General features: G+C 40.2%; 3 protein-coding genes across 7 annotated transcripts; all 3 read right to left on the reverse strand.

The window, feature by feature from the left end:
• Positions 1 to 321: 321 nt before the first annotated feature.
• Positions 322 to 7,195, reverse strand: hyal1 (hyaluronidase 1). 2 transcript variants are annotated; one of them, XM_005724559.2, is made up of 4 exons: positions 6,252 to 7,195; positions 4,998 to 5,908; positions 4,819 to 4,908; positions 322 to 1,542 (listed from the first exon to the last, which is right to left on the reverse strand). In XM_005724559.2, the coding sequence occupies exons 1-4, from the start codon at positions 6,310 to 6,312 to the stop codon at positions 1,216 to 1,218; spliced, it is 1,389 nt and encodes a 462-aa protein (XP_005724616.1). In that variant the 5' UTR covers positions 6,313 to 7,195; the 3' UTR covers positions 322 to 1,215. The 2 variants fall into 2 exon arrangements, with proteins under 2 accessions (XP_005724616.1, XP_005724617.1); XM_005724560.2 differs by having other exon boundaries at positions 6,256 to 6,283.
• Positions 7,196 to 7,252: 57 nt separating this feature from the next.
• Positions 7,253 to 12,094, reverse strand: hyal2a (hyaluronidase 2a). Of its 2 annotated transcripts, none has more exons than XM_005724561.1 (5): positions 11,987 to 12,094; positions 11,769 to 11,840; positions 10,377 to 11,349; positions 9,815 to 9,904; positions 7,253 to 8,256 (listed from the first exon to the last, which is right to left on the reverse strand). In XM_005724561.1, exons 3-5 carry the CDS (start codon positions 11,304 to 11,306, stop codon positions 7,864 to 7,866), a joined length of 1,413 nt encoding a protein of 470 aa, XP_005724618.1. In that variant the 5' UTR covers positions 11,307 to 11,349; positions 11,769 to 11,840; positions 11,987 to 12,094; the 3' UTR covers positions 7,253 to 7,863. The 2 variants fall into 2 exon arrangements, with proteins under 2 accessions (XP_005724618.1, XP_005724619.1); XM_005724562.2 differs by having other exon boundaries at positions 11,936 to 11,996.
• A 5,986-nt stretch (positions 12,095 to 18,080) lies between these two features.
• tusc2a (tumor suppressor 2, mitochondrial calcium regulator a) lies at positions 18,081 to 23,950 on the reverse strand. 3 transcript variants are annotated; one of them, XM_005724563.1, is made up of 4 exons: positions 22,915 to 23,950; positions 22,062 to 22,291; positions 18,875 to 18,995; positions 18,081 to 18,787 (listed from the first exon to the last, which is right to left on the reverse strand). In XM_005724563.1, exons 2-4 carry the CDS (start codon positions 22,202 to 22,204, stop codon positions 18,722 to 18,724), a joined length of 330 nt encoding a protein of 109 aa, XP_005724620.1. In that variant the 5' UTR covers positions 22,205 to 22,291; positions 22,915 to 23,950; the 3' UTR covers positions 18,081 to 18,721. The 3 variants fall into 3 exon arrangements, with proteins under 3 accessions (XP_005724620.1, XP_005724622.1, XP_005724621.1); XM_005724565.1 differs by lacking the exon at positions 22,915 to 23,950 and adding an exon at positions 22,792 to 22,908; XM_005724564.1 differs by lacking the exon at positions 22,915 to 23,950 and adding an exon at positions 22,382 to 22,908.
• Positions 23,951 to 23,957: the final 7 nt, after the last annotated feature.

Raw genomic sequence — 23,957 nt, forward strand, 5'->3', positions numbered from 1 at the left:
AAAACAAAATACTGCAGTAGAGGAAACCCTCTGTAAAAACTGTACTTGCATAAAAGTTTAAAGCTGATTTCTGTCACTCAAATAATAATATACAATCACCGGACATTTTATTAGGTACATCTGTCTAACAGCTTATTGATGCATGGGATAATGCCTCGTTAGGAATGCAGACACGGTCGAGACGACCTGCTGCTCAAACTGAGCATCGGAATGTGGAAGAAAGGTGATTTTATGTGACTTTGAACATGGCATGGTTGTTGGTGCCAGATAGGTTAGCCTGAGCGTTTCAGAAACTGCTGATCTTCTGGGATTTTCCCACACAATTATCTCAAAGGTTTGCAGAGAATGATCTGAAAAAGAGGAAATATCCCGTGAGCAGCAGTTACTCTGGGGGAAAATTTCCTGTTGATACTGGAGGTCAGAGGTCAACTCATTACCACAAGGTATGCAGAAGGACATCTCTGAACACATGACACATCAAATCTTGAAGAAGAAGCAGCAGCAGAAGCCCACACTGGGTGCTCCTCCTCTCAGCTAAGAATAGGAAACTAAGGGTACCATTCGAATAAGGTCACCAGAGTTGGACAATAGAAGATTATAAAAGTTTTGCCTGGTCTGCCAAGGCTCAGTTTCTGCTGTGAAACTGGGATGGTACAGTCAGTGTAAACAACATGTAAACATGGATCCATCCTGCCTTGTATGAACGGCTCATGCTGGTGGTGATGAAATAGTGGTGTGAGGGATTTTCTCCTAGCACATTTTGGGCACCGTAGCCTACCTGAGTACTGTTGCTGAACATAGCTATCCCTTTATGACAACAGTGTATTCATATTCTGATAGATGCTTTCATATCCCAAAGCTCAAATCGACTCAAATTAGTTTTTTGAACATGACAGTGCACTCAAACGGCCTCCACAGTCACCAGATCTCAATCCAAAAGAGCACCATTAGGATGTGGTGATATCAGAGGCTTGCACCATGAATGTGCAGGTGACAAACCGGCAGCAACGGTGTGATGTTATCGTGTCAGTGTGGACCAAAATGTCTGAGGAATGTTTCCTGCACTTTGTTGAATCTATGCCACAAAGAATTCGGGCAGAAGAGGGTCCAGCCAGGTACTAACCAGGTGTACCTAATAAAGTGTCTTAGTGTATCTTGATACATTCACTGCTAAGAAGCCATTAATTAGCTACTAGTTTCAAAAGTGCCTAAGTCTTATAGCTGAACAGGCTCAGAGCAGCTCTGACCCCTCCATCCAGCGTAACACCTGCACTGAAACTCAGACTCCATTAGCTTTACATGACGTGGCTGCAAATGTCCTAAAACTCTGTATTTCCTCCATCCATTTGGTTTCCTCTTGGACACCACCTTCCACGAGGCAGGGTCAAGGTGGAGGTAGGCCTTCGACTGTGGATCCTTCCTCTGACATCGTCCATGAGAGGAACACATGGTCTGACTGCAAAGCGTAGCCGCTGATGTTACGTTTACCAGGTAAGGACCCAGAGTGTTATCGATGTAGGACTTGACGGCAGCACAGGTAGCCTGAAAGCAGGAAAGAAACAGGATATGATAAACCAGGGATGTGCAGAAGAATGCCCAATAAAAGCTTTAATGCAACTTTACATAACAGAATCTTTAAGCTATATGCATGCTCAGGTAACAGCATGAATATGTTATTTAGTCTAAAGCTATTACAAAATGAACAAAGACGTATTTCAGAGCAGGTAACATGTCCTGTTTTACTCAGCATGAAAAAAATACATGAAGACTGTTAAAGATATTATCAGTGGTCAAAGCAAAAGGTGCTGAGAAAAGCGCCACTCTAGCATCATCATCAATAGACTGTTAAAAACACAATGTGCCACCTTGTTTTTTACCCGGTGATGCTCATGAACACATAAACAAGCGCTCTGGCTTCTTTTGACTCAGTCCCATATACAAAAGACCTGTTGTTTAAACCACTTTAATCTGCAGCTGAAAAAAAATCTCCAGTAAATGCTTCATTTACTCCCATCTGAGTAATGTTTGCCAAATATCAGTGTCCAGCTGTGCAGAGAGCTCCTTTTATAAAATGAAACCACATATTTGTCACATTAAAAAAGAAAGTACGCCCTCTGACATTTCTGAGGTTTCTAAATATCAGGATAGGATAAAAGCATTATCTAGACATTAGCAGGTCTTAAAATCACGTAACTACAACCTTGGATGAAAAACAACATGTGACATATTGCACCATGTTGTTTATTTAACAAAACTAAAGCGAAATGCAGAAGACACGTGTGAAAAGCTAAGTGCACCCCACGATTCAGCTGCTTGGAGAACCACTTTTAACAGCAGTAGCTTGAAGTAATAGCTTTCTGTATGACTTTAGCAGCCTCTCACATGCTTCTGGAGGAATTCTGGCCCACTCTTCTTTACAATGTTGCTTCAGTTCAATGTGGTTTGCGGGCACTTGTTTACAGCTCTCTTAATTCTCATTGCAACACCTTCATTCTCTTCTTTTTCAGCCACTCTGTAGGAGATTGCTGCCTTGCTGGGAATCATTGCCCAGTTGCATGACCCAGTTTCAACTAAGTTTTAGACGCTAGAATATTTTGGTGTGAAGAGGAGTTCGTGATCGACTCAGTGACTGCAAGGTGTCGAATCACCCCTCTACCACTGTGCCTGACAGCTGGTGTGAGGTATTTGTGCTGATATGCGGTGTGTGGTTTTAACAATCCGTCAAGGACGTTGTTCCAGAACATGCCGAAACAGCTTTGTTTGTATGACTTTAGCAGTCTCTCACATGGTTCTGGAGGAATTTTGGCCCACTCTTCTTTACAATGTTGCTTCAGTTCAACGTGGTTTGCGGGCACATGCCGAACATGCCGAAACATTCTTTCAAAGAGAGAACAGGTACTCCTAGCAACCCTTTCAAACAACCATACTTGTTCAGTCTTTTTCTAATTGCACAGTCATGAACTTGAACATTTAATAAGCTGATGGAAGCCCATGAAGTCTGAAATGAAGCTCAGGAGTTTTTTATTGCGATTTTTCTTATCAGCATTGCACAGTCTGACCTCTGGGTCTTGCTCCAGACCATTAAATTGGTAAAACTTCTGCTTTCACACAGGTGCTCACGCTTGCTGATGATCAGTGTTGCGGAGTAACGGAATACATGTACCGCCGTTACGTATTTTAAATACAAAATATGAGTGACTGTATTCCATTACAGTTACAAGGGTGGTATTCAGAATACAGTTACTTTGTTGAAATAAATGGATTACACGGCGGTCTTTTCCTGTTTCATATATTAGGCTATGCTCTCTCTATTTTTGGTAATTCCACACCGGAGGAAACCTAAACAACACACGTAGCCTATTTAGAGGCTCTTATGCCTGTCTGTCAATCTGGCGGCCCATGTCACCTCTATTTGCGGCCCACATAATGACGTGAAGAATTATTTTACAAAAATTATTCACAAAAATGATTTAATATGAAGGCAATAGAGTGTTACAGGCATCGCCCTAAAGAATGTAGCCTCATGGGCAGTGTAGTCCGTGCTGCAGGGAGAATGGACTGCCATACTCGTTATGTATCTGTGAGCGCGAGGAGGGAGAAAAAGGATAGTCGAAAAGTACGAGTTGTCATTGAGCAGAAACGGGAGCTGGAAGCATGTAAATATAATAATAACCACTACAGCCAAAAAGAGTGCCTGACGAGCCCAGTTGTAAATAAGATATTAAGACTCAATTGTACACCGTGTTCGTGTTTTCCTCCGAAAGAATAAGTTCCATTGGAGCAGCCTTTCAGCGCCTCTCTCTGTCTCTCGCTAGCAAAGTTGACCCAGACAACAAAGTCAAGCGAGTTTTCGTCTATGAGCCCAAAACTTAACGTATTAGCCAGAGGTCCCCTTAATACGGTTCGGAGACGCAGACCTGTTTTATATACGCGTGGAATAGTTTTCTATACGAGATCGCTGCAAAAAGTGCAGCCTTACCCTAATGTCCACCCTACTGTTACTCATTTTATATTAAGATTTAAAAATCTAGTTGGTATTGGTATGGCGAGTAGTCTTCAGTAATAGTAATAAATCACACAGCAATACATTCATGTAGTTGTAAAAAAAAAAAAAAAAAGCATGATGATATATCAAGTAATCCAAAGTATTCAGAATATATTACAAAATACATTTTGGGGCATGTAATCTGTAATCTGTAGTGGAATATATTTTAAAAGTAACCTTCCCAACACTGCTGATGATCAGCTAATCAAGTGTAAGTTTATTCTCCATCTCAATTTCTTAGGTAGCAGTAAGGATATTTTGTATTTTTCCACACACTGCTTCTGCATTTTGGATTCGTTTTTGTTAAATAAATAATGACCTGGTGCAATATATCATATCTTGTTTTCCATCTGAGGTTGTATTCACTTAACTTTAAGACCTGCTAAGAGCGGGATGATTTGAATATGTCCTGAAACTTAAATCCTTATGGTTGAAAAAGGGTGTACTGTCTTTTTTACCAGTACTGTGTGTGTTCAGCAGGATTGAGAGGCCTTGTTGCGGAGATGTATCAAATGAAATATACAGTGGAGCGATTCCAAACAGACCTTAAAACTAAAGAGCTTGAATATGAAATAAGGACGTTTTAAAGTAAGTTTTTTTCTTTTTCATTTCAGTAATTTTTGTGCAATACAGTTTCCTGTGTGTAACTTTCAAAATTTTTTAAAAGCGTAACTTATAAAACAAAGACCCTTGTAGGCATCAGTGAGAAATGTAACATCCTCACTTTCACTATTACAGCCAATTACATCAAATGGACAAGTCAGTTATTGTACCTGAGTTTTAGAAAGAGCGTGGTCACCCCAAAGAACTACACCAGCAGAGCCTAAAGCGGCACTCTCTCCGATAGTGTAGACCAGGTGCTCCTGTTAGACAGAAACAGAGAGGTGAGCAAAACACGCAGCCCCAGTCACGACAGACACAGAATGTTGGAGTTGAAACGTCTGATTCTTGCCTGAGAGAGAAATTCCAGCGTGTATGTGTAGACGATGCGAGCATAGGCGTACACGGGCGGTGCGAACGGAGTCACCTGATCCGCTACTCTCATTGCCTCCAGGATGCGGTGGTGGCAGTAGAGGAGCACTTCTCTGCTGAGACTTTGCATCTGGATGCTGAGATAGATGTCGGGATACAGAGCAGAGGAGGTGCTCCACAGCCATAGAAGCCTGTTATTTCTCTTTAACTCCACAGCTGGACACTCCCCTGTGTAGCCTGTGCTTTTGTTGCTGTAGTAGTTGTAGCAGTTTGGAAAACCATAATAGCCCCACAAACCATCTGGTCTTGCCGCCTGCCCCAGTTTCAGAGTTTCCTCCATGAAATTCCTCGCAGCTTTGCTAAACTCCATGCGTGCTGCGTCATCTACTTGTTTGGGGCTCCAGTCTGGATGCTTAGACCTCACTAGTGCTTTTGACCCATCCTGGTATATCTTCTTAGTGTCCCAGTTTCTCTCCCATTCAGGTCTCCAACTTTCCCAATCCACCACACCCAGGCCTGGGAAACCCCTGTCAGGGATATAGGTGTTTACATTCTCCCTGGCAACTTTGAGATGTTTGTCAAGGCTGCTGTTTTGTGGAACCCCGCCATTAATAGCCTCTCCCTGGGGGGAATACCTTGGATACAGACCAAGCTTATCATCATAAAAGATGGTTATGTTCTGACCCATAAAGGTTTGATTCTGGTTGTGGACAATGTTAAACATCCCCAGGTCAAGGTTAACGCCATACTGAGAGAGGCATTTGGCAGTTGGGGCGTTCCACACAGTCAGGAAAGGTACTTTGGAAAAAGGTGAATTTGGATAGTGCAGCCCTGAGACGAGGCTGATCAGAATTAAGTGCAGCAGCACCGCAGGCTTCAAGGACCTCATCCCTGGCAGGAAGGAAACAGTGTTTATGTTACCCAGCAGTATTATGAAATTTTAAGAGCATATTGCAAAATGTTGCTATTTGTTTAAACAAAGCTTTTTCAGTTGTAAGGCGAAATCAAATCAATAAGAGTTTTAAGAGTTTCTACTGTTTACGAGCCAGGAATTTTAAATGTGTCTATTTACTACTTGTTTCTTTGATACTTTTCAAACACCTTTAACACGCCAAAAGCTTTCTGATCATTACAGATGTTGTGTAATGCAGTAAACTTGGCTAGAAATAACAGGCTCTAGTGTCAAAATAATGTGTGAAATTAACTAACATTAAGCTTGCAAACACTGACTCACCGACTTTATAAGTAGAGAAGGATTGGAGCGTGTGGCCTTGTGAAATACCCACAAGTCTCATGATCTGAAACACATATTCAGGAAAAATGGGAAGTAACAAACGCTGAACCAATTAGAAGTGTCCACAGGACCTCCAACAACCAATAACAAGAGACATGCAAATCATTCTATGGAGAACACAGATTTAAAGTCACAGGCAAGTTAGCACTTCCTCCCATCACACTGTACAGCTTGAAAACAGTTTTCAGATTGTTTGAATTTAAAAAGAATATAAATATGACAATCAACAGTTTATTGGGGGACTTAAGAAAGCTTGACGTTTTCTGAAAAACCACCAAGCGAAGCCATAATGAACTCTTCCACCTTGCAATTTAAATGCGTGCTTTGCTCAACTCTTAAAAGCATATAAAAATAACCAGTGGTTAACGAAAACCTACAATTACATGGGGAAGGGGGTATGAGGGTGCTGCTGGCAAAATGAGTCAATCCCTGAGAACTAGCTGGCTCGGACTCCCCTGGCCACAGAGGCTTCCCGCAGAGGCTTCACTCTCAACTGCTGACAACAAAATCATGCCTGTATTACTCCCAAAACCATATCTCAGCTATATTATCTCCTTATGTAGTTACAAAAAAAAAAGAAAAGCGTCACACTTACTTTACTAAAAATACACACAAAGCACGATAAAGCAGTTTATTTATCCAAAACTGGCTGGCACAGCGGTTAGCACCATGGCCTCACAACCGGAAGGTTCTGGGTTTGAACTTGCACGTTAGCTGGAGCTTTCCAATTTCCTCCCACAGTCCAAACACATTCATCTTAGGCTGATTGGAGATGCTATATTTGTCTGAGCCTGAATGGCTTTTCTGCACAAACCGCCTGCGCAAAACCTGAACCTCCCCATAAACCACTAATACACCTGAGTTCTCCCTCCTGTGTCAGTTGTGACCATGGCCCCTCGCCCAGTGTCACTTAGGCAGCCTTAAATTAAAACACAACAACCTCAACAAAGAAGTTTATTTACACCGACAAATGCCATTTTTGTATGAGAGACATCAATATGAGAAACACTGTGCTTCTGGAGTCAAAAGGCCACTGAAACATGAGGCTCGTAGAGTGGAGATGTGTCACCCTTTTAAAAAAGTAGTAGTCATGTTTTGGACAATAATATCGTATAAAAAATACATTCAAATAAATAATAACACTGCGAATGACTCTATAAACACATCAGATGTCAGAAAGAGGCCAATTTAAAGAAGATTTAAAAGAAATTAGGCACTTCAAATATATTGTGCTGTTATCAGATTTAAGTGAATCGTTTTCCACTTTCACCACATACATTTACTCATTCGCAGCATTTACCACAGAAGCATCCTCTCTACAAGAAGCATGGACACCTTGGCAAGCGGCGAGTGAGAGGACAATGTAAACAGGGTCATTTCCAGCAAGTTTTTTTCTTTTTTTAAATGATTAAAAGTTAGAAACAAACACTACCTTGGAATTTCCACAGCGGTTCTTACGATATACAGCAACAGAAAAAAACCACACACGCCTATCTTCCCTTCACCTCTCCTCTTGTGCTCCTTTTAGACTTTTACAGTTACATAATAGGTATTAACAGATGAGCAGGCAGACAATCAGTAAGATCAAACACTGCAGAGCCACTGCTGTGGCTCGAGTCGCCGTCCCTTTTTGGTGTAGCGGGTCTGTTTGATCGCAGAGCTCCCCCTGATACCCGCTGTAACACTGACACTGAAAGTCTGCTTCAAAACTTAACCCGTCTGCTTTGCCGAGCTCACCGGTGACCGTCAGCTTGCCGTTCTTCTCGACGATGTCGTGAGTGAGGGGATTCAGATGCAAGTAAACGTCGCTGTTCGAGTTTCTGCGCAGACATCGCCCGTGAGAGCCGCAAAGGGTCTGGCTGCATAGTTCTGCTGCCGTGGAAACGTTCAGGAGGTACTGACTCAGTGTGCCCCGCAGATATTTATCCAGATCAGAGCAGGTGGTCTATGGGAAAAAATAAGTGGATACATGAAATCTTCAAGTACTGCGCAATTAATCTGAAAAATATGAAGTAACTAAAGCTCTGGTATGGAGTACAAATTGCCATAAATACACTTTGTAAGTGAGTAAAGGCTGTTTATTAATCAGCATGCTCTCAGAAGTTTAGATGATATCATCTGTGGTTAAAAATAAATGCGACGTATCCAAGTGATGTGTTTAATTTCACAATCGTTGTGTGCATGCTTACTTTGGTTGTGTGCACAAGTTTATTTATGAAGCGTATTTCACAGAAAGATGTCACAAAGCGCTGTTACACAACAAAGAGTACAATAAATAGGAAAATTAAGTGTCATAATAGCCCATAAAATGGGTATTTTATAATAAAAGAGTAATAACAATAATAATTATACATGTAGTGCCACAGAGTGAACGGCTCTCTTCTACCTAGTCTTTAGTCACGTACGCAGAACAACAGATTCTGAGCTTGTGAATGAAGACAGCGAGCAGCTGGGATAACTAAAGTGTTCTGTATGCAAATGCCAGAATCCTAAATCTATTGGGAGCCAGTGTAAAGAGTATAAAATAGGTGTGATCTGAGCATCAATAGTCTGGAATATGCATTTTTATAGCTTGGAGGCGTGAAAGAGATTATTTATCCAAGCTGGTTAAGCGTAATGGAGTAAAAGCAGGACGCTGTGTGGAAATACTTAAAGTACAAATACATTCATTTTGAATAAAGTACCTGAGTAAATGTACTCAGTTACATCCAGTGGTGCTGGGGACTGCTAGATTAACAGTCACTCTAATCGACGGATGTCAAAATGATTTTACATTGAACAGTCCACTTTGATCTTAAGTGGGTTGGACCAATGAAGCTCCTCTATATCGGTGTGTAAAGAACTTTACCTACACATTTAATCCCTGAGATATTTTAATATAATTAAAACAAGTGTTTCTTCCAACAAAGATCTAAGATTTTTTTTTGCATAATATAGAAGTGTTGTTTGGGCTTAAATTGAAAGAAATAAACATGTAAAATTACAGAAAAAGTTTTGTTAGCTCACTGTGCGGAAATTAAATTGTCTTGTTGAAGTCTCTTTATGCTTGGGCCTTTTGCACTTCAAATCGTTACAAAAGTCTAGTTTTGCGTGTCTGTTGTTATATTATGACATGATTTGAGCCTTTTCAAATGTATCCTTGTCCAATACGTTTGAAAACTAAACTTTGAAAAAATAAATAAACAGGTCAACTGCTGCAGTTGCAAAACATCCCTTTTTTTAATGATGATTTCAAGATTTTGGATTTAATGCCCCAAAATGGAATCGAAGTCAAAGCCCCAGTCAGCGTATATGTGTTTAATCAGCACCTGATCATGTGGCCAAAGACATTAACCGTAAACCCTGAACTTTGAGAAATATCTCCTAGTATGAAATGCCTTCGCATGTCACAGACGAGAAGAGCAGCTCAAAAGTTAAGATGATAACATCTGTTCCAAAAAAATGCATACACCATATCTGAGTGATTGATGTGTTCGTTTCGCAATTGATGTGTGGACGCTTACTTTGTTGTGTGCATAAGCAATATCTCCCCACATGATTATTCCAGCTGCTCCCAGGGCCACACTCTCCCCGATCGTGGACACAAGGTCAGTCTGCAAAAAATTACAGGTCAAACAAAAGGAAAACAGTCAGCTAAGTAAGTGTCAGAGGTTCATAGGCTACTGTATGTGATAGTAGAGGGCCAGCTCTTCTGTTCTCATTCTCCTATAAGCAAATAAGGGTGTTTAGAGTGACTTTTAACTTGACCAACACCCATCCTGCCTAATCTGCACAAATGAAAGGTATTGGGGTGTCTGAATGCCAGCAGCACAGGAAGGGACTGTAGCAGCAGATAAGAGATGAATCTACACAGCATGCATTAACATTAGTGCTCAGTGACGGTTCTATATGTCAGGCTTTTACTAAGAATTAGCAGGAAAAAGATAGAAGAAATGTTTCGGAATATAGTCAGTAACATGGCTGGTTCGAAACTTCATTAGTGTCTTAAAGGAAAAAGCAGGAAAAAAGTTCCAGGAAGAGGAACCAAATTCAACACTGGCACTGTTTCCAAAGTTAGACTGTCACCTCGGTCAGCTGCTCCAGGGAGTTCATGTACGTGGGCCGCGTGTACACAAAGACAGGACGTGCCAAGCCATCGCCCGATGAGGCCAAACGCATCCCCTCTTTCACGCGGTTCCGCACAAACTGGCGTCCGGCGGCTGATGAGCGCAGCAAGCTGCTCATGTAGATGGAAGGGAAGAGGGCTGTGCTCTCAGTCCACAACCATTTCAGCTGGTCATTGCGAGACACCTCCACATCAGGACAGCGGCCCGTGTAGCTCTCCAGAGTGCGCACGTAGTTGTGGTTGTAGCAGTCAGGAAACAGGTAGAAACCCCACAGCTGGTTGGGCCTCAGGTTCTTAGCTTGCTTCAGTGTGTCTAACATGAACAGCCTGGCAGACAACTCAAACTCCTGCTGGGCCACTTTTTTCACCTGATCAGGAAGCCAGGTTGGGTTCTTCTGGCGCACCAATTCCTCAGAATGTCTGCGGTAAATGTCTTTGGCTTCCCAGTTACGTATCCAGAGGGGACGCCAATCCTCCCAGTCGATAACAGCTAAACCAGTGGCCCATTCTGAACGTATGTACTTCTTAACATCTTCTGGCATTTTCTCCAGGTGCCGTGTGCGACTGGCCACCTGCGGAAGTCCCCCATTCACCGGTGTTTCATCTTGTTCAAAATAGGGGTACAAGCCCAAGCGCTCCTTGTAGAAGATGGTCAGATTCTGATTAACAAAGCCCTCATTGGGTGTAGCCACAATCTGGAACTGGTCCAGCTGGAAATGAATTCTATGCCGCGGGGCACAATCTTCAATCGGGGCATTCCAAGCAAGGAGCAGAGGCTTTCGGGAATACAGTGGCCATCTCGTGGGCTGCAGTCCCAGAGCAAAGAGGCAATCCCACAGCGGGACAATCAGCAGCAGAGCTTTCCAAGCTGACAAAGTCCTGTGCAACATGTCTTCAGATGTGGATGGACAAAAAGGACTGCCACACTCTGCTCTACAATCCACAGGAGGGAATGACATGTTAGTTTCCTGAATGCACATTTAATAAGGCGTTTTCTCTTAAACAAACCTTAAACATGTTTCCATTTTATTTATTCAAAACCAACTTTATAATTACATGGACATGAAGCACAAGCTTCTCTTTTGTGACATTGCCACTGCAGATTAATTTACATAAATGTCTGCAGACTATTAATATTTTCTTAAAAACAAGAAAAGAAATAAAAGAATAGAAAAGAAAAATGGTAATACAATTTTTATCCAAAAATAGGCTTCTTTAAACTGGATTCTACCTCTAGCAAGCTGTTAACATAAATTGCCTTCAATTTAACTACTGTTTGCAGCTCTTTTATTAGCAACGATAAAAAGGTAAAGTTAATCAACTTCAGCTTCCCTACAGATGGACACACTTACCTTTACTGGCAGGCTGGGGAAGCATTCCCCCGAAGACAGAAGCCTACAACTTCACTCCGCGTTTTGGCGTTGCTTTAAAAACAAATAGGAAAAGAAAATTCAGTATAAAGAAAAAGACGACGGGGTAACTTTACAGGAGCACATGCAGCTGTGCTGTGTCTTATAACCTCGGCTCTCCGGCTCCTTGCGGTATGTAAAACTCACAGAAGTCAACTTACCCCCTGCGATGTTGTCAGTTGCAACTCGTTCAGTCCCGAGTGCCAAACCACTCTCGGGATGGGATGTTCCATTCAGTCTGAGGAAAAAGGGGGGGGGCGGAGAAAGGAAATGGACATCCTTTTAAAAAATCTGTCAGCGGCTCTAATTCGTTTCTTCACGTCACTACTTCAAACTGCTTCGAGTATCAGCTTAGCGAGACGTGCTTTGATTGCGTCCTGTTTTTCTTTTTCCTCAAATCCAACCCTCGTGTCCCGGCTCAGCGCCTGAATGGGTCGGTCCGAGAAAGTTCGCCTCCACTCTCCGTGAAACAGATACACTGTAACCAGGGATGCCAATATCTACAAAAGGTCACAGCAGGGCACTGTACCACATCCCTAAATATAAGACCATGCTTACAACTCACCTTTCAGCTGCATGACAATCGTGTTAAGGATATTGAGAAATCTGATGGAGGCGATTTTTATTTAGTTTTTTAAAGTGCATTTTCCACCTTAAAAGGCCTAAAATTGCATATTATTGTGTGTTGTGTTACTGTCTATAACACAACAAACGTAATTTCTATCGTAAATAAGGCTCAGAAAATATTCAGGTTACAAACAGGACCTCTGCGCCAACCCACAGTATGGATGTTATCTGAGCAGATGTGCTCACTAGGTGAACTTGACAACAATAACAAAAGTATAGGCCAACATTGTTCCAGCATGGAAAGATGCTTGTTGGTAAAGTACCATCTTGGAGGAAATAGTCATTTTTTCATAGCCTTTACACTTCCCACGAACCTAAAAACAGACCTCAGACCTAAAAACAGGGGCAGGAAAACCCCTTTGACTCATACCTGCCGACCTTTAATGTTAATTTTAATTTTCTTTTCTTTTTGTGAGACTTGTCCCACTGTAAAACTTCCTACATTCAGTTATTCATTGAGATCACTTTAATAGCTTAAACAAAAGAGTAGATATAGCATCTGGGTTTTTTTTAATTATTATTATTTAAATATTCAAATCTTTTGCTTAAGGTGGTAATACTGTAGAAACACCCCAAAGCTGTTCAGTCATAACTGCTCTATACTGTACACAGTAAAATGTACCAAGAGAATGATATCATGATATATCTAAATCTCTTTGAGCGCTCAGTAAGACTGGAAATGTGCTAAGTACACCAAAGAATCCAGTAGCCTGTAGAGCCACCTGTAGCAGCAGTAACGTGAAGTGTTTGTTTTCTGTTTGACTTTATCAGTCTCTCTAATCTCCGTGGAGGAATTTCGACCCACTCTGCTCTACAATGTTCCTTCTGTTTGTTGATGTTTCCAGAGATTCATTTTTGCACAACTCTCTTGAGGTCCAGCCACAGCATTTCAGGCGGATAAACAGCTGGGTTTTGACTATTGCAACACCTTGATTCTTTTCTTTTTCAGGCATTCTGGTAGAGTTCCTGCTGTGCGTGGGATCATCATCCTGTTGCACGACCCAGTTTCAGCCAAATTTTAGCTGTTGGACTCACATTTGACTCTAGAGTACTTTGGTATACAGAGTAGTTCATGGTCGACTCAACGACTGCAAAGTGTCCTATGCCTGCAAAACAAGCCCCAATTATCACCCCGGCACCACCGTGCTGACAGTTGGTATGAGGTGTTTGTGCTCATATGAAGGTCGTCCATAAGTTCAGTACAGAATATCTGTAATCATTCATCTGCCTCCTTTTCTGAGTGTTTGGCCGCTTCTGGTCTGTACTTCATAACCACTTTCTCACATTGCCAAACTCATTTCTGTTATCATTACTCTATTCCAATCATCTTCCGGCCCGCCTTCTTTGACCCAATCAGCTTCCAATCTGCATGTTTTAAATCTGTGCTCTCCATCATTCTCCCTTTCAGATTCTCATTCATGCATTCATACCTCCTCCCCATCTCCACCTCAGGCTCTGGGGAGTCCTGTCCTAAATCTTGTCACCTCTGGGAATCCATCCTGCCATGATGGGTCATTGAAGTCTAACTGCCAAATAAATTAATTTCTCTATCTCAATAAATCATGTTTGGTTCTTCCAAATGATCTTTCCTCTTTGAAATGCTATGGTGACCTGCTGGTATGCTTTGGTTTTTGTCAAACAGCACTCATTATGGCCAGACATCTTCACTTTGATCTCATATGCCCAAAGGACACAAAGGACACAGCATGTCCAAGTCTTGTGATTTGAATCCTTCTAAACAAGTCATACTTGTTCAGTCTTTTTCTAATTGTAGCGCCGTAAACTTTAACATGTAGCATGCTAACCGAGACCTGTAGAGTCTAAGATGCAATCTGAATTTATTTTTTTGAAATTTCTCTGAGGATTGCACAGTCTGACCAATAGAATTAATTTGCTGAGGGATTTGATTTTAGGATGACTGTGGCAGCAAACTGTCCAAGTTTCTGCTTTTATAGAGGTTCTCATGCTTGCTGATAATCAGTTAATCAAGTGCATTTGATTAGTAGCACCTGGCTGCTACTTAGCCTTACTTAATCTTTCAATGGACTCCACAGACTCTTCTGAAAACGTGATTTTTTTTATGTCAACAGTATGTTTTAATAAATTTACAGTTTGGTTGTTTAGGCTGCACAGTGCATCATCTTTCATGTGCAGTTCAGTTTACAAGTATAACATTTACCTTTGAGATATATATATCTCACTGGTCTGATGAATATATTTTTTAAATTTACCACTGGTGTATTTTTCAAAGCTTCTTTTTATTTGACTAGTGAAAAATTATTATCTCAAGTCTTTTGGTTGCTGGTACTTAAGTATTTTAAAGTTTCCTTCCACTCATGCAGACTTGAATGTCTTGAACACACTTCAGAAAGTGGGCAAGAGGCATCTGGCACACAGATTTCACTGCTGCCTGGAGCATGTGATGACAGCCACTGGCGAGGGCTTAACAGAGGAACCGAGTACCACATACTGTCATGTTGCCAAGCACAGCAGATATGGCAGTGGAGAGGAGATAGTAAAGGCCATGTACCAACACGTAATTACCTAAATTTAACAACCTGGAATGATTTGGAAAAATTGGGGAATCCATATGTGCGCTGTACTTGAAGGTGATTTTCTAATAACAGGTACAACTTTTGCTTACGTCTGTACTCAATGAGTAAGATCTGAAACACGGCATTCCTGGAAAAGGTAACATTTTCCCCAGGAGATACATGTTAACTAAAAGATCCCTGAGCACATGACTAGGAAGAGGTGGGGGAGCCTGGAAATTCTCTGGTTTCCTGTGCCAAAATCCATTCCGCTTGTTTTGCTTTTGAACTTTGCTGACTCACCTCACCATGTCATCAGCTTCTCTCTAGGGCTCTGCAGAGTAAGGAAAAAGTGGACCACGGACAGACCCGTGTGAATGAACAGGGAGGGAAAGGAACAAAGGAATGGCTTCATTTCCATCTACTCTCGGCTTCCCTTTGACCTCTGCCTCCTGAACATTACATCACCTGAAGTCAGGGATCGTCAGGAAGCTAAAACAATGGCAGGGAAACTGCCAACACACCCTACTATCTTCACTTTTTGTCCCAAACACTTTATGAATTGCGATACATTTGGGGTAATGCTCTGACTTGGTAAATTTGAACTGAGGAATTATAAATGGTTGTAACATCCAAACATCCAGTTTATATAAGAATACAACAAAACCCACATTTAAAGGTTCATAATGCAAACAAAGTCTGAAACTGAGGAGCACGTATCCCAAAACGTTGATACGGACGTAACATTTTGAGTGGGGGAAAAATTTCATCACTCATCAAAATAAATTCTTCAGTCTCTGAGGAGTGCATACATTACATCATTTGTAACTATAACCTTATTTTGTGGCTTTACTAGAAAAAATAGGAGATTACCACCAAGTTTCCTCGACTTATTTGTAATGACTACATATGATCTCACTGTAACACAGTCAAATGTAACAGAATCCATGTGAGAACTAGCACAAAAATGGCTCCAGTAAGCGCCTTTGTTTTACTTTAAAGCACTACAGCTTGTTAAATTACTCCCATGTAAACAATATATCTATTTTACTGTTCATAATTCAAAGTATGGTTTAGTTGTATTTCAAGGCTGCTGATAATTTATAGTGACTGCCTCTCTCAGCCTCAGCCCCATGGACAACTTTTCCCCGTATAAACACACTGCATACATCAGGGAGCACATTACGCAGATCAGAGCGCTGCTATTTGGTGTCATATTCATGAACTTAGTGCATTTTTTATGACTTTACAGGAAAGCGTTCATCCTTTAAGCGAAACATCAAAGACCAATGGAGAGGAAACACATCAAAGGGGCTGACCTTTGGCCTCGAAACGCTCCAACCGCATTCCACACAATTACAGACACCAGAGAATGCCTGCAAAGGAAGCCCTACCCATTTATTGTGGGGATTTGTCATCTGAGCGCAGTGAAATATGTTTACATCGCCATTAAAAGTTGATTCTACGCCAACTGGCAACAACAACCAAAACCTGTCACGATCTGAGGCTGAGCTTTTAATTTCATCCTTATCTATTTGGGAAAGCAAACTCCACACAAAGAAGTAAATATGCATGATTTAAAAAAGTTAAAGCAGGTATAGCTTTTTGCTGCCATCTAGAGGAAATGTGGCTTTTATGTTGCAGATGTCTTGAGTTTAGATTTTATTTTTATTTTTTATAGAAATGGGAGAAAAAAATTAAGGGGGGAAAAAAAGAAGTTTGATTTTCACCGGCAGCCTCAAAGCACGGCCAGACAGAAATTCAAGAAGGTGACGAGGAAAACTAAATATAAGCCAGAATCTGGAGATGCCAGGGTTACGCTTACAGCTGTTTCACAAGTACAGGGATCACTGACCCCACATTCAAAAGTCACCATTTGGTTGAATGCAATCTGCACTTCACTTAATATTTTCTGAATAGTTAGCAACTTAAAGGATTTCTTGCGAACATGTATAAAATCAATTCAATCTTGTCTACTTCCTCTTCAGCTAAAAATAAAAATTGCTGTTAGCTTTCTAAAGTTCACAGAAATAGCTTGACATTTTAGTTTTACTTGTTTTCTTAGAAAAGAGAAGTACGACCGGTTCTGTGTCCACAGACACCAAAAAAAATAATGTTTTTACTGTAGTACAAAACACAAGATGTTTCCTATTTCACAGACGCCAACAAGTCTCAAGTTACCACATTACACTCATGTAAGCCATGTAAGAATCATGACTGGCTACCAGAATACTAAAGTAACAAAATCTTCCTTGTAGTGTAGTGTGAAAAAAATTGTTAGGCCTCATTTCTTCATATTTTACATCAATGGACCAGACATTTCTGTATTTTTTTTTTCACGTGGTCTAGAGGAACAGCTCTCCAGGTTTTTCTGTAGGTCATTCAACTTCATCTATAAGATACAGTAGAGGCTTTGTCATGATTTTTTGCTTCATTTAAGCCAGTTGTGTTGGGGATCTTCGTCAAAACTGATGGAAGTGAATACATATGATTTTGATCCACCATGCAAAATAATATGGAAAGCATTTGATTGACAAAGGCTTCATTTCTCAGGATGACAATGACCTGCCATAACACCTGGAAAGTAAAACATACAGTGGAAGTCTCAACCATGGATTGGACCTCAACATTAATGAAGCAGTGTGGGATCATATCAACAGAGAACAAACGGGAGCCAAAAACCAAAACTCTGAAATTCCTTCAATAAACCCGGAGAACTATTCCTGAAGAATAAAGCTTGAATGCAAAAGTTTAGGCCGTGTGGAAAAATAAAAGTAGTTGTAACAAATCTTGATTTTCAAGCTTGTTAAAACTGTGGAAAAACTGTTTTTGACCTCGTATGTTGTGTTTCCATCTACGTCTGCAAATTTCAATAAATCACTGCACCGATTTCCCATTTTCCCAGCAAAATACAAAGAAAGGAAGGGTGACTAACTTCACTTCCTAATATGATAAATGAGAACACGGTCTTCTGGTGTCTAACTTATTATTCTGCACTGTAAGGTCAAACATCCCAGTGCAGTAACAATAAACAAGATGAACTGCACCAGAAAGCTTCAGCCAATATGAAAAATAACACAAAAAAAGAAGATTTGAGTGATTTTGCTCAATAAACCATTTATTCAAGTATTTTCAACTAAGAAATCTGATGTTATTTACAGTACATTATGTTCACTAGTGCAGGTCTGAGCGCCAATAACTGAGACTAACTCAGACGTGACAATACAGAACATAAATATATACAAATTCCACAATCCCTCATCATTCCCACCCTGCAAATACATCTTGCATTTGTAGTTCACACATGAACCCAAAACTAGCACATGTACAAAGACACATACAGAGTCTACATCTCACAGAAGGCATGAACCATTAAACCCTTTTCACGTCACAGATGTTTTGCCCTGCAAAATTAAAAAAAACAAACAAAAAAAAACTCAACAGGAGAAACACGAATTCATCCGAAGTATTCTCCAAGTCTGCATACATATCAGCTGGGTAGTGGAAACACAACTTGTACCATCACTATTTTTGTGAATGTCAAAATAAAGACTTGTTGAATTCAAATGTATAACATTTAATTCAATATATCATTTTTCATGTGACAGTTTGAATTTTCCTTTTTCCTCTGCAAGCCCCATTCGGCAGTTCTTGACTGCAGCTCTCGAGACTTGAATGATGCTCAGCAAAGAGGATCTGTGGCTGCACGTCATTGTAGACCGGTCACTGTGCAACGTGTCACACCTCACAGAGGACGATGGGGAAATCGACATGAATACACGGGTGGTCGAGCTTCACAATTCCCTGGAAAAAGGAAAAAGAAAAAGGAGGAGGAGTGATGGCACTGACCCTATATCGCCCTGCCACTGCAAAAGCGTGTTCCTAGCTCACCTGTGGAATTAGATTTTTCTGGATCCTCTTCAACTTGGACTTCTTTCTGCCATTTTTTGTCACGACCGTCTCCTCGTAGAATTCATGGGCGAGGTCACCGTCCTCATCATAATACAAAGAACTGCCAACACAGAAGGTGGACAATTGTGTCAGGATTAACATAGAGGAGGTGTAGGCGTTACTTGCTTGCTGATAGTCGCATCTAAAACGGTTGTCAAGTTTTAAAAAAAAAAAACAAAAAAAAAACACAACAACAACAACAACAACAACAAACCCCCCTCCCACCCAAATTTCTCACTCCCCTCCAACGTTTGAGCCTCATGTATTTATTAATGTGCCTTTTTGGTTTGTCTGGGTTTTTAAATGTGACAAAAATTATTTACTGGATTATTTTGACATTAATGCTTAACCCCACTAGGAATAAAATTATTGGCTTTGAAATCAAGAATAATCTAGAAACCTTACTGTGGACAGTTTAAAGTGGGACAATATTTCAGTAATAAAGTAAACTGTGGCCTATAAAACTGTAAATGCACAAATGCCACTCTGGCAAAAAAAAATATGCTACTAGGTAGTACTAGGCATATGAATGGGTGAGTAGAAAAGGGTCATTCTACAAATGGAGGACAAAACAGGCTTTAAAAATGATATAAAAATGTAATTTCTTTTTTAATATCATCCTTTATTTTATAGTTTTCTGGTATGTATTTAAAAATAACAAATAGTAAACCATCAGCTGATCAGATCTGCCCAGGCATCAAAGATCCACTTTTTGAGCTATTTTAGTTGCTGTGTACTTTGTCATCAAGTACAAAAAAATAATTTAATTTAATACTCAAGAATTTATTAAAGATAGTGACTATTCATTCACCTTCATATAAGACCCAACTTATATTAATTTAAGCAACTTTCAGAATCTGCTTTGCCCAACTTTTCAGTTTAAAGTCATTTTAGTATTTATTTTCAAATCTTCCTCTCAAATAAACCTCTCATACAGTTATTCAAACTATTACAAAGTCAATAGATTAAACCCTTGTGAGCAAAGAACATCATCTAGGATTAGATGATATAAAAAGAATATGGTAACTTGAATGAATGTGACAAGAACCACAGAAATGCAGTTTAATATTTTTTTAGGTTTGTAACGTGTTTCTGTTATATGCATGCTAACTCCATGCAAGTAAATATAGTTTGAGTGATTTGAAGTGGTGTGACCTGAATCCGATTGAGATGCTGTGGTATGACCATAAAAAGGTGGTTCATGCTTGAAAACCCTCCAATGTGGGTGATTTCTGCAAAGATGAGTGGGCCATAATTTCTCCACTGCGCTGTAAAAGACTTTTTGCCAGGCATCACAAATGCTTGATTGCAGTCTGTTGCTGCTAAGGGTGGCCCAACAAGTGATTAGATTTAGGGAGTAATCACTTTTTCACACAGGCCCATGCAGGTTTGGATTTTTCCCCCCTTAATAATTAAAACTTTATTTAGAAAGTGCATTTTGTGCTTACTTGCGTTATTTTTGTCTAATATTTACATTTGCTTGATGATCTGAAAGTTTTAGGTGTGTCAAACACACAAAATAGAAAATCAGGAAGTGGACAAACACTTTTTCAGACCACTGTATATAAATAAAAGAATGAAAGGAAGCTTTCAAATTATTTTTTTCTACTTTGCTAATACGGGTAAAAGGGTTGCAGTTAAAATGACACACTCGATCTAATCAAAATAGATCGGAAAACACACCCCTAGTGTTAGCACATGACTCAGTTATGTCCCTTCCTCTTTGTCATGGCACTGTTGTGTTATGCTAAATAGGTTTCGGTAACAGAGCTGCAAATATTGCAGTGCATAATTACTATTCTTTGATTTAGGGCTCTGTGATACAATGAAATATGTGAGATGACAATATTAAAACGTTTATCATTTTCATATTATACACTATTGTTTATTGCTTTTACTACAGAATTTTTTCGCTGCCTTAAATGATGGTTTGCAATAGTCACCATGACATCCCAGGAGGACCAGCCAAAACAAATTGCAGAGCTCATTCCTAAATGTGGGGGTTAACTCTGTAAAATGGACATGGTTTGGTAATGAAAAGTCTGATGTGGACCACCGGTGCCCACCACAGGCAACACACAACAAAACTTTTCTACACAGCACAAAGAGAATTTACAAATGGGAAACAAAAGAGAGCCATCAAGTGTTAATAAACCTGACTGAAATGTTGAAAAGTTCTTGCCTGTGGTACACCACATAATAAAGACTCACAAAGATAATGGCAGTCATTTCAACTTATATCTAGAAATAGATTTTGTGCATTGGTCAAAACACTCGACTTAAGGTATACAATCCCCAACCAAAAGCACTTAGCACAAGTCTGTTTATCTCATTTATATTACAAGTGTCGAGCCAAAGTATTGGAGGAAATCCACGACGTAACATATTATGCTGCAACAACAGATATGTGAACAATTCGAACAACACATCAGTGTATGAGCTTAACATTGCACTTCATCCAAAACTGAACAATCTGCAGTCGATATTTTCAGACAGGCTATTATCCTGACAACAGGATACAACCATACAGGAGCAGTAATGATAGTCAGAGGCTTTGGGGAAGCACTTGAGTCATGGGGAATGCGTAGGGTCATCTAGTATGTGTCACTATGGGTAACTCCACACAAGGCCCATAATTATTTCACTTTTGATTATTTAAGTTAAATGTACAAAAGAAATCGGCGCCAGTTTAACTCAGTGTTTGGAGCGGGTGATTCCGCGTGGTGATTATATAAACCTTTCACAGAATTTACAATAAATGCACTATATTGATTTATATTGTTATCAGGATAAGAAATGACTTAGTGGGATATGACAGTTTAAGACATGTCAACAAAATCAAAACAAAAAATTAATTAAAGATGACCTTTAATATTTGGCATGCAATTTGCTTATTAAGAACTTAGGACAAAAGCAAAATGCCATTTTGGCAGTATTCCTCAAGAGCTGTTTTTGTAATTTAAATAATATTTTGGAACTGCTAACTAGGCTTGCATTTTGTCTCAGGGCGAGTGTAATTTGCATAGCAAATGTATGTGTTAGTATTGTGTGCATGGATTATTTTCAAACTCAAGGGTGGGATAGAAAACGTCCTTTCAACAGCATATCCACTGTATTATTTATTTACCTTCTCCTTGTAAAAACAAATGGTGTTGCATTCTTAGAGCCTTTCAGCCGGGCCAGAGACTGCTCGTTCCCATCATTTCCTGACTCGCCTCCGCTGCCTGAGAAAGGCCAGACACCTTTGGCTTTGGATCCACTTCCTCCCATTCTCAGAGATAAGGCATAGTTAGTCTCAGATTAGAGCGTTCAGTCTGGTTGGTAGCCAGATGCTCAATTGCTTACCAAGGTCAGAACCTGAAAAGTGAAAGTACATAAATAAGTAAATTTCACTGTCTGGTGTCCGAGTGAACTGTTTACTCAGCTGTTAAGACGTTGTTTGCTTACTGACTGCTGGCTCTATTTTGGTGCACAGAGGACTCTGTTGGCAGAAAATGGCCAAGCTAAACTCAGAAACATCTAAGTATAATCTTGAGAGCTTGAAAGACAAGGCAACTAGACTTATTTTGGGTATGAGATATTTCAAGGGGCTTCTTCACTTCTATAAAAAAAAGTTCCGTCTGTTTTATATCGTTACGTTACACTACGGTAGCTTCACCGTAAGCTAACCAACGGGCCACAAAAAAGCCGAACCTAAACGCATTAAGTGTCACTCAAAACGCTTGACACCTTACAACAGTTACTTAAAAACACACCCACGGCTTCACAATATATTGTACATCGTCTAATATTTTGCAACGGCGCCCGTTTGATGTGTGGTGACCTACATGTGGCTAATGACTACCGGCTAACGGTACCTGCACAGTTAGGTGAGGTAAGCTAACAGACTGTTAGCTTCCGACTACAGACGCAGGTTAAACAATAGACGAGTCTGCAAACACACTGCTGCTTTATACACGGGATTCTGACAAACATCTTACCTTATGGTACACTAAACCTGACATGTCCTGTCATAACTTTTACTACTAGCTATGTTTAGCTAGCGCTGTCCGTTGCTGTCCGACCGACGATGACGATGGAGATCAGCTGATCTGACCGACTATTAAAGAAAAAACGTCACCAATATTTAACTAAAGAATTTATTCAAAGGTGCGTTAAATGAATCTTTTTTATGTTTAAAGTGAGTGTTCATACCTATATCTGAATTTAAAAATGTATAGTATGCACACTGTACTGTGAGAAAGTATTTACCCCCATTTCGTTAAAAAACAAAAAAAACAAACCCTGACCTAACCCTGATTACTTTCAGACCTGTCGAATCAAAACATAACTTAAATAAGACTTGTTTAACAAAGGGAAGCAGTTTAAAGATCTGTCCAGAACAGCAACAAAATAATCATTGACGTCTATCAGTCAGGAAAGGGTTATAAAGCCATTTTAAAGCTTTGGGACAGTGGTTAACCTTCCCAGGAGTGGCCAGTGTATCAAAATTAGTCCCAAGAGCATATCTATGCCACGAGAGAACAAAAAAAGATCCTATAGATTCCCAAGACTTTTCAGAGGACAGATGAGATGCTTTGGTGTGACCTTAAACAGACCATTCATGCTTGAACTCCAATGTGTCCCAAAACAATACTGCAAAGATCGGGCCAAATTCCTCAATGCCTTTTGTCGCAAACAGTTCACTGCCGTTTTTGCTGCCATGGGTGACACAACCAGCTTAGGTAGCAATTACTTTTTCCCCACATAGGACCAGATTGGTTTCGATAGCTGTTTGTGTTGTTTTGGCCTTAATAAATATAGTCATCATTAAAAAAAGGGTGGGGGCATTTTGTATTGAAAAGTGTTAAGGTGGTTCGGGTATCTGTCTTGGATGGCTCCTGGGTGAGTTGGCTCTCGGTTTGCTGCTGGCCCCACAACCCAGCCCTGGATAAGCCTTTGTCTAATATTGAAATGAGCTTATGATCTAAAACATTAAATGTGACAAATACGCAATAAAAAAATAAATAATGAAAATTTGAGA

Source organism: Pundamilia nyererei, unplaced genomic scaffold (genome assembly GCF_000239375.1).
Source record: "Pundamilia nyererei isolate P.nyererei 1_Seehausen unplaced genomic scaffold, PunNye1.0 scaffold00012, whole genome shotgun sequence".
Classification (NCBI taxonomy): domain Eukaryota; kingdom Metazoa; phylum Chordata; class Actinopteri; order Cichliformes; family Cichlidae; genus Pundamilia; species Pundamilia nyererei.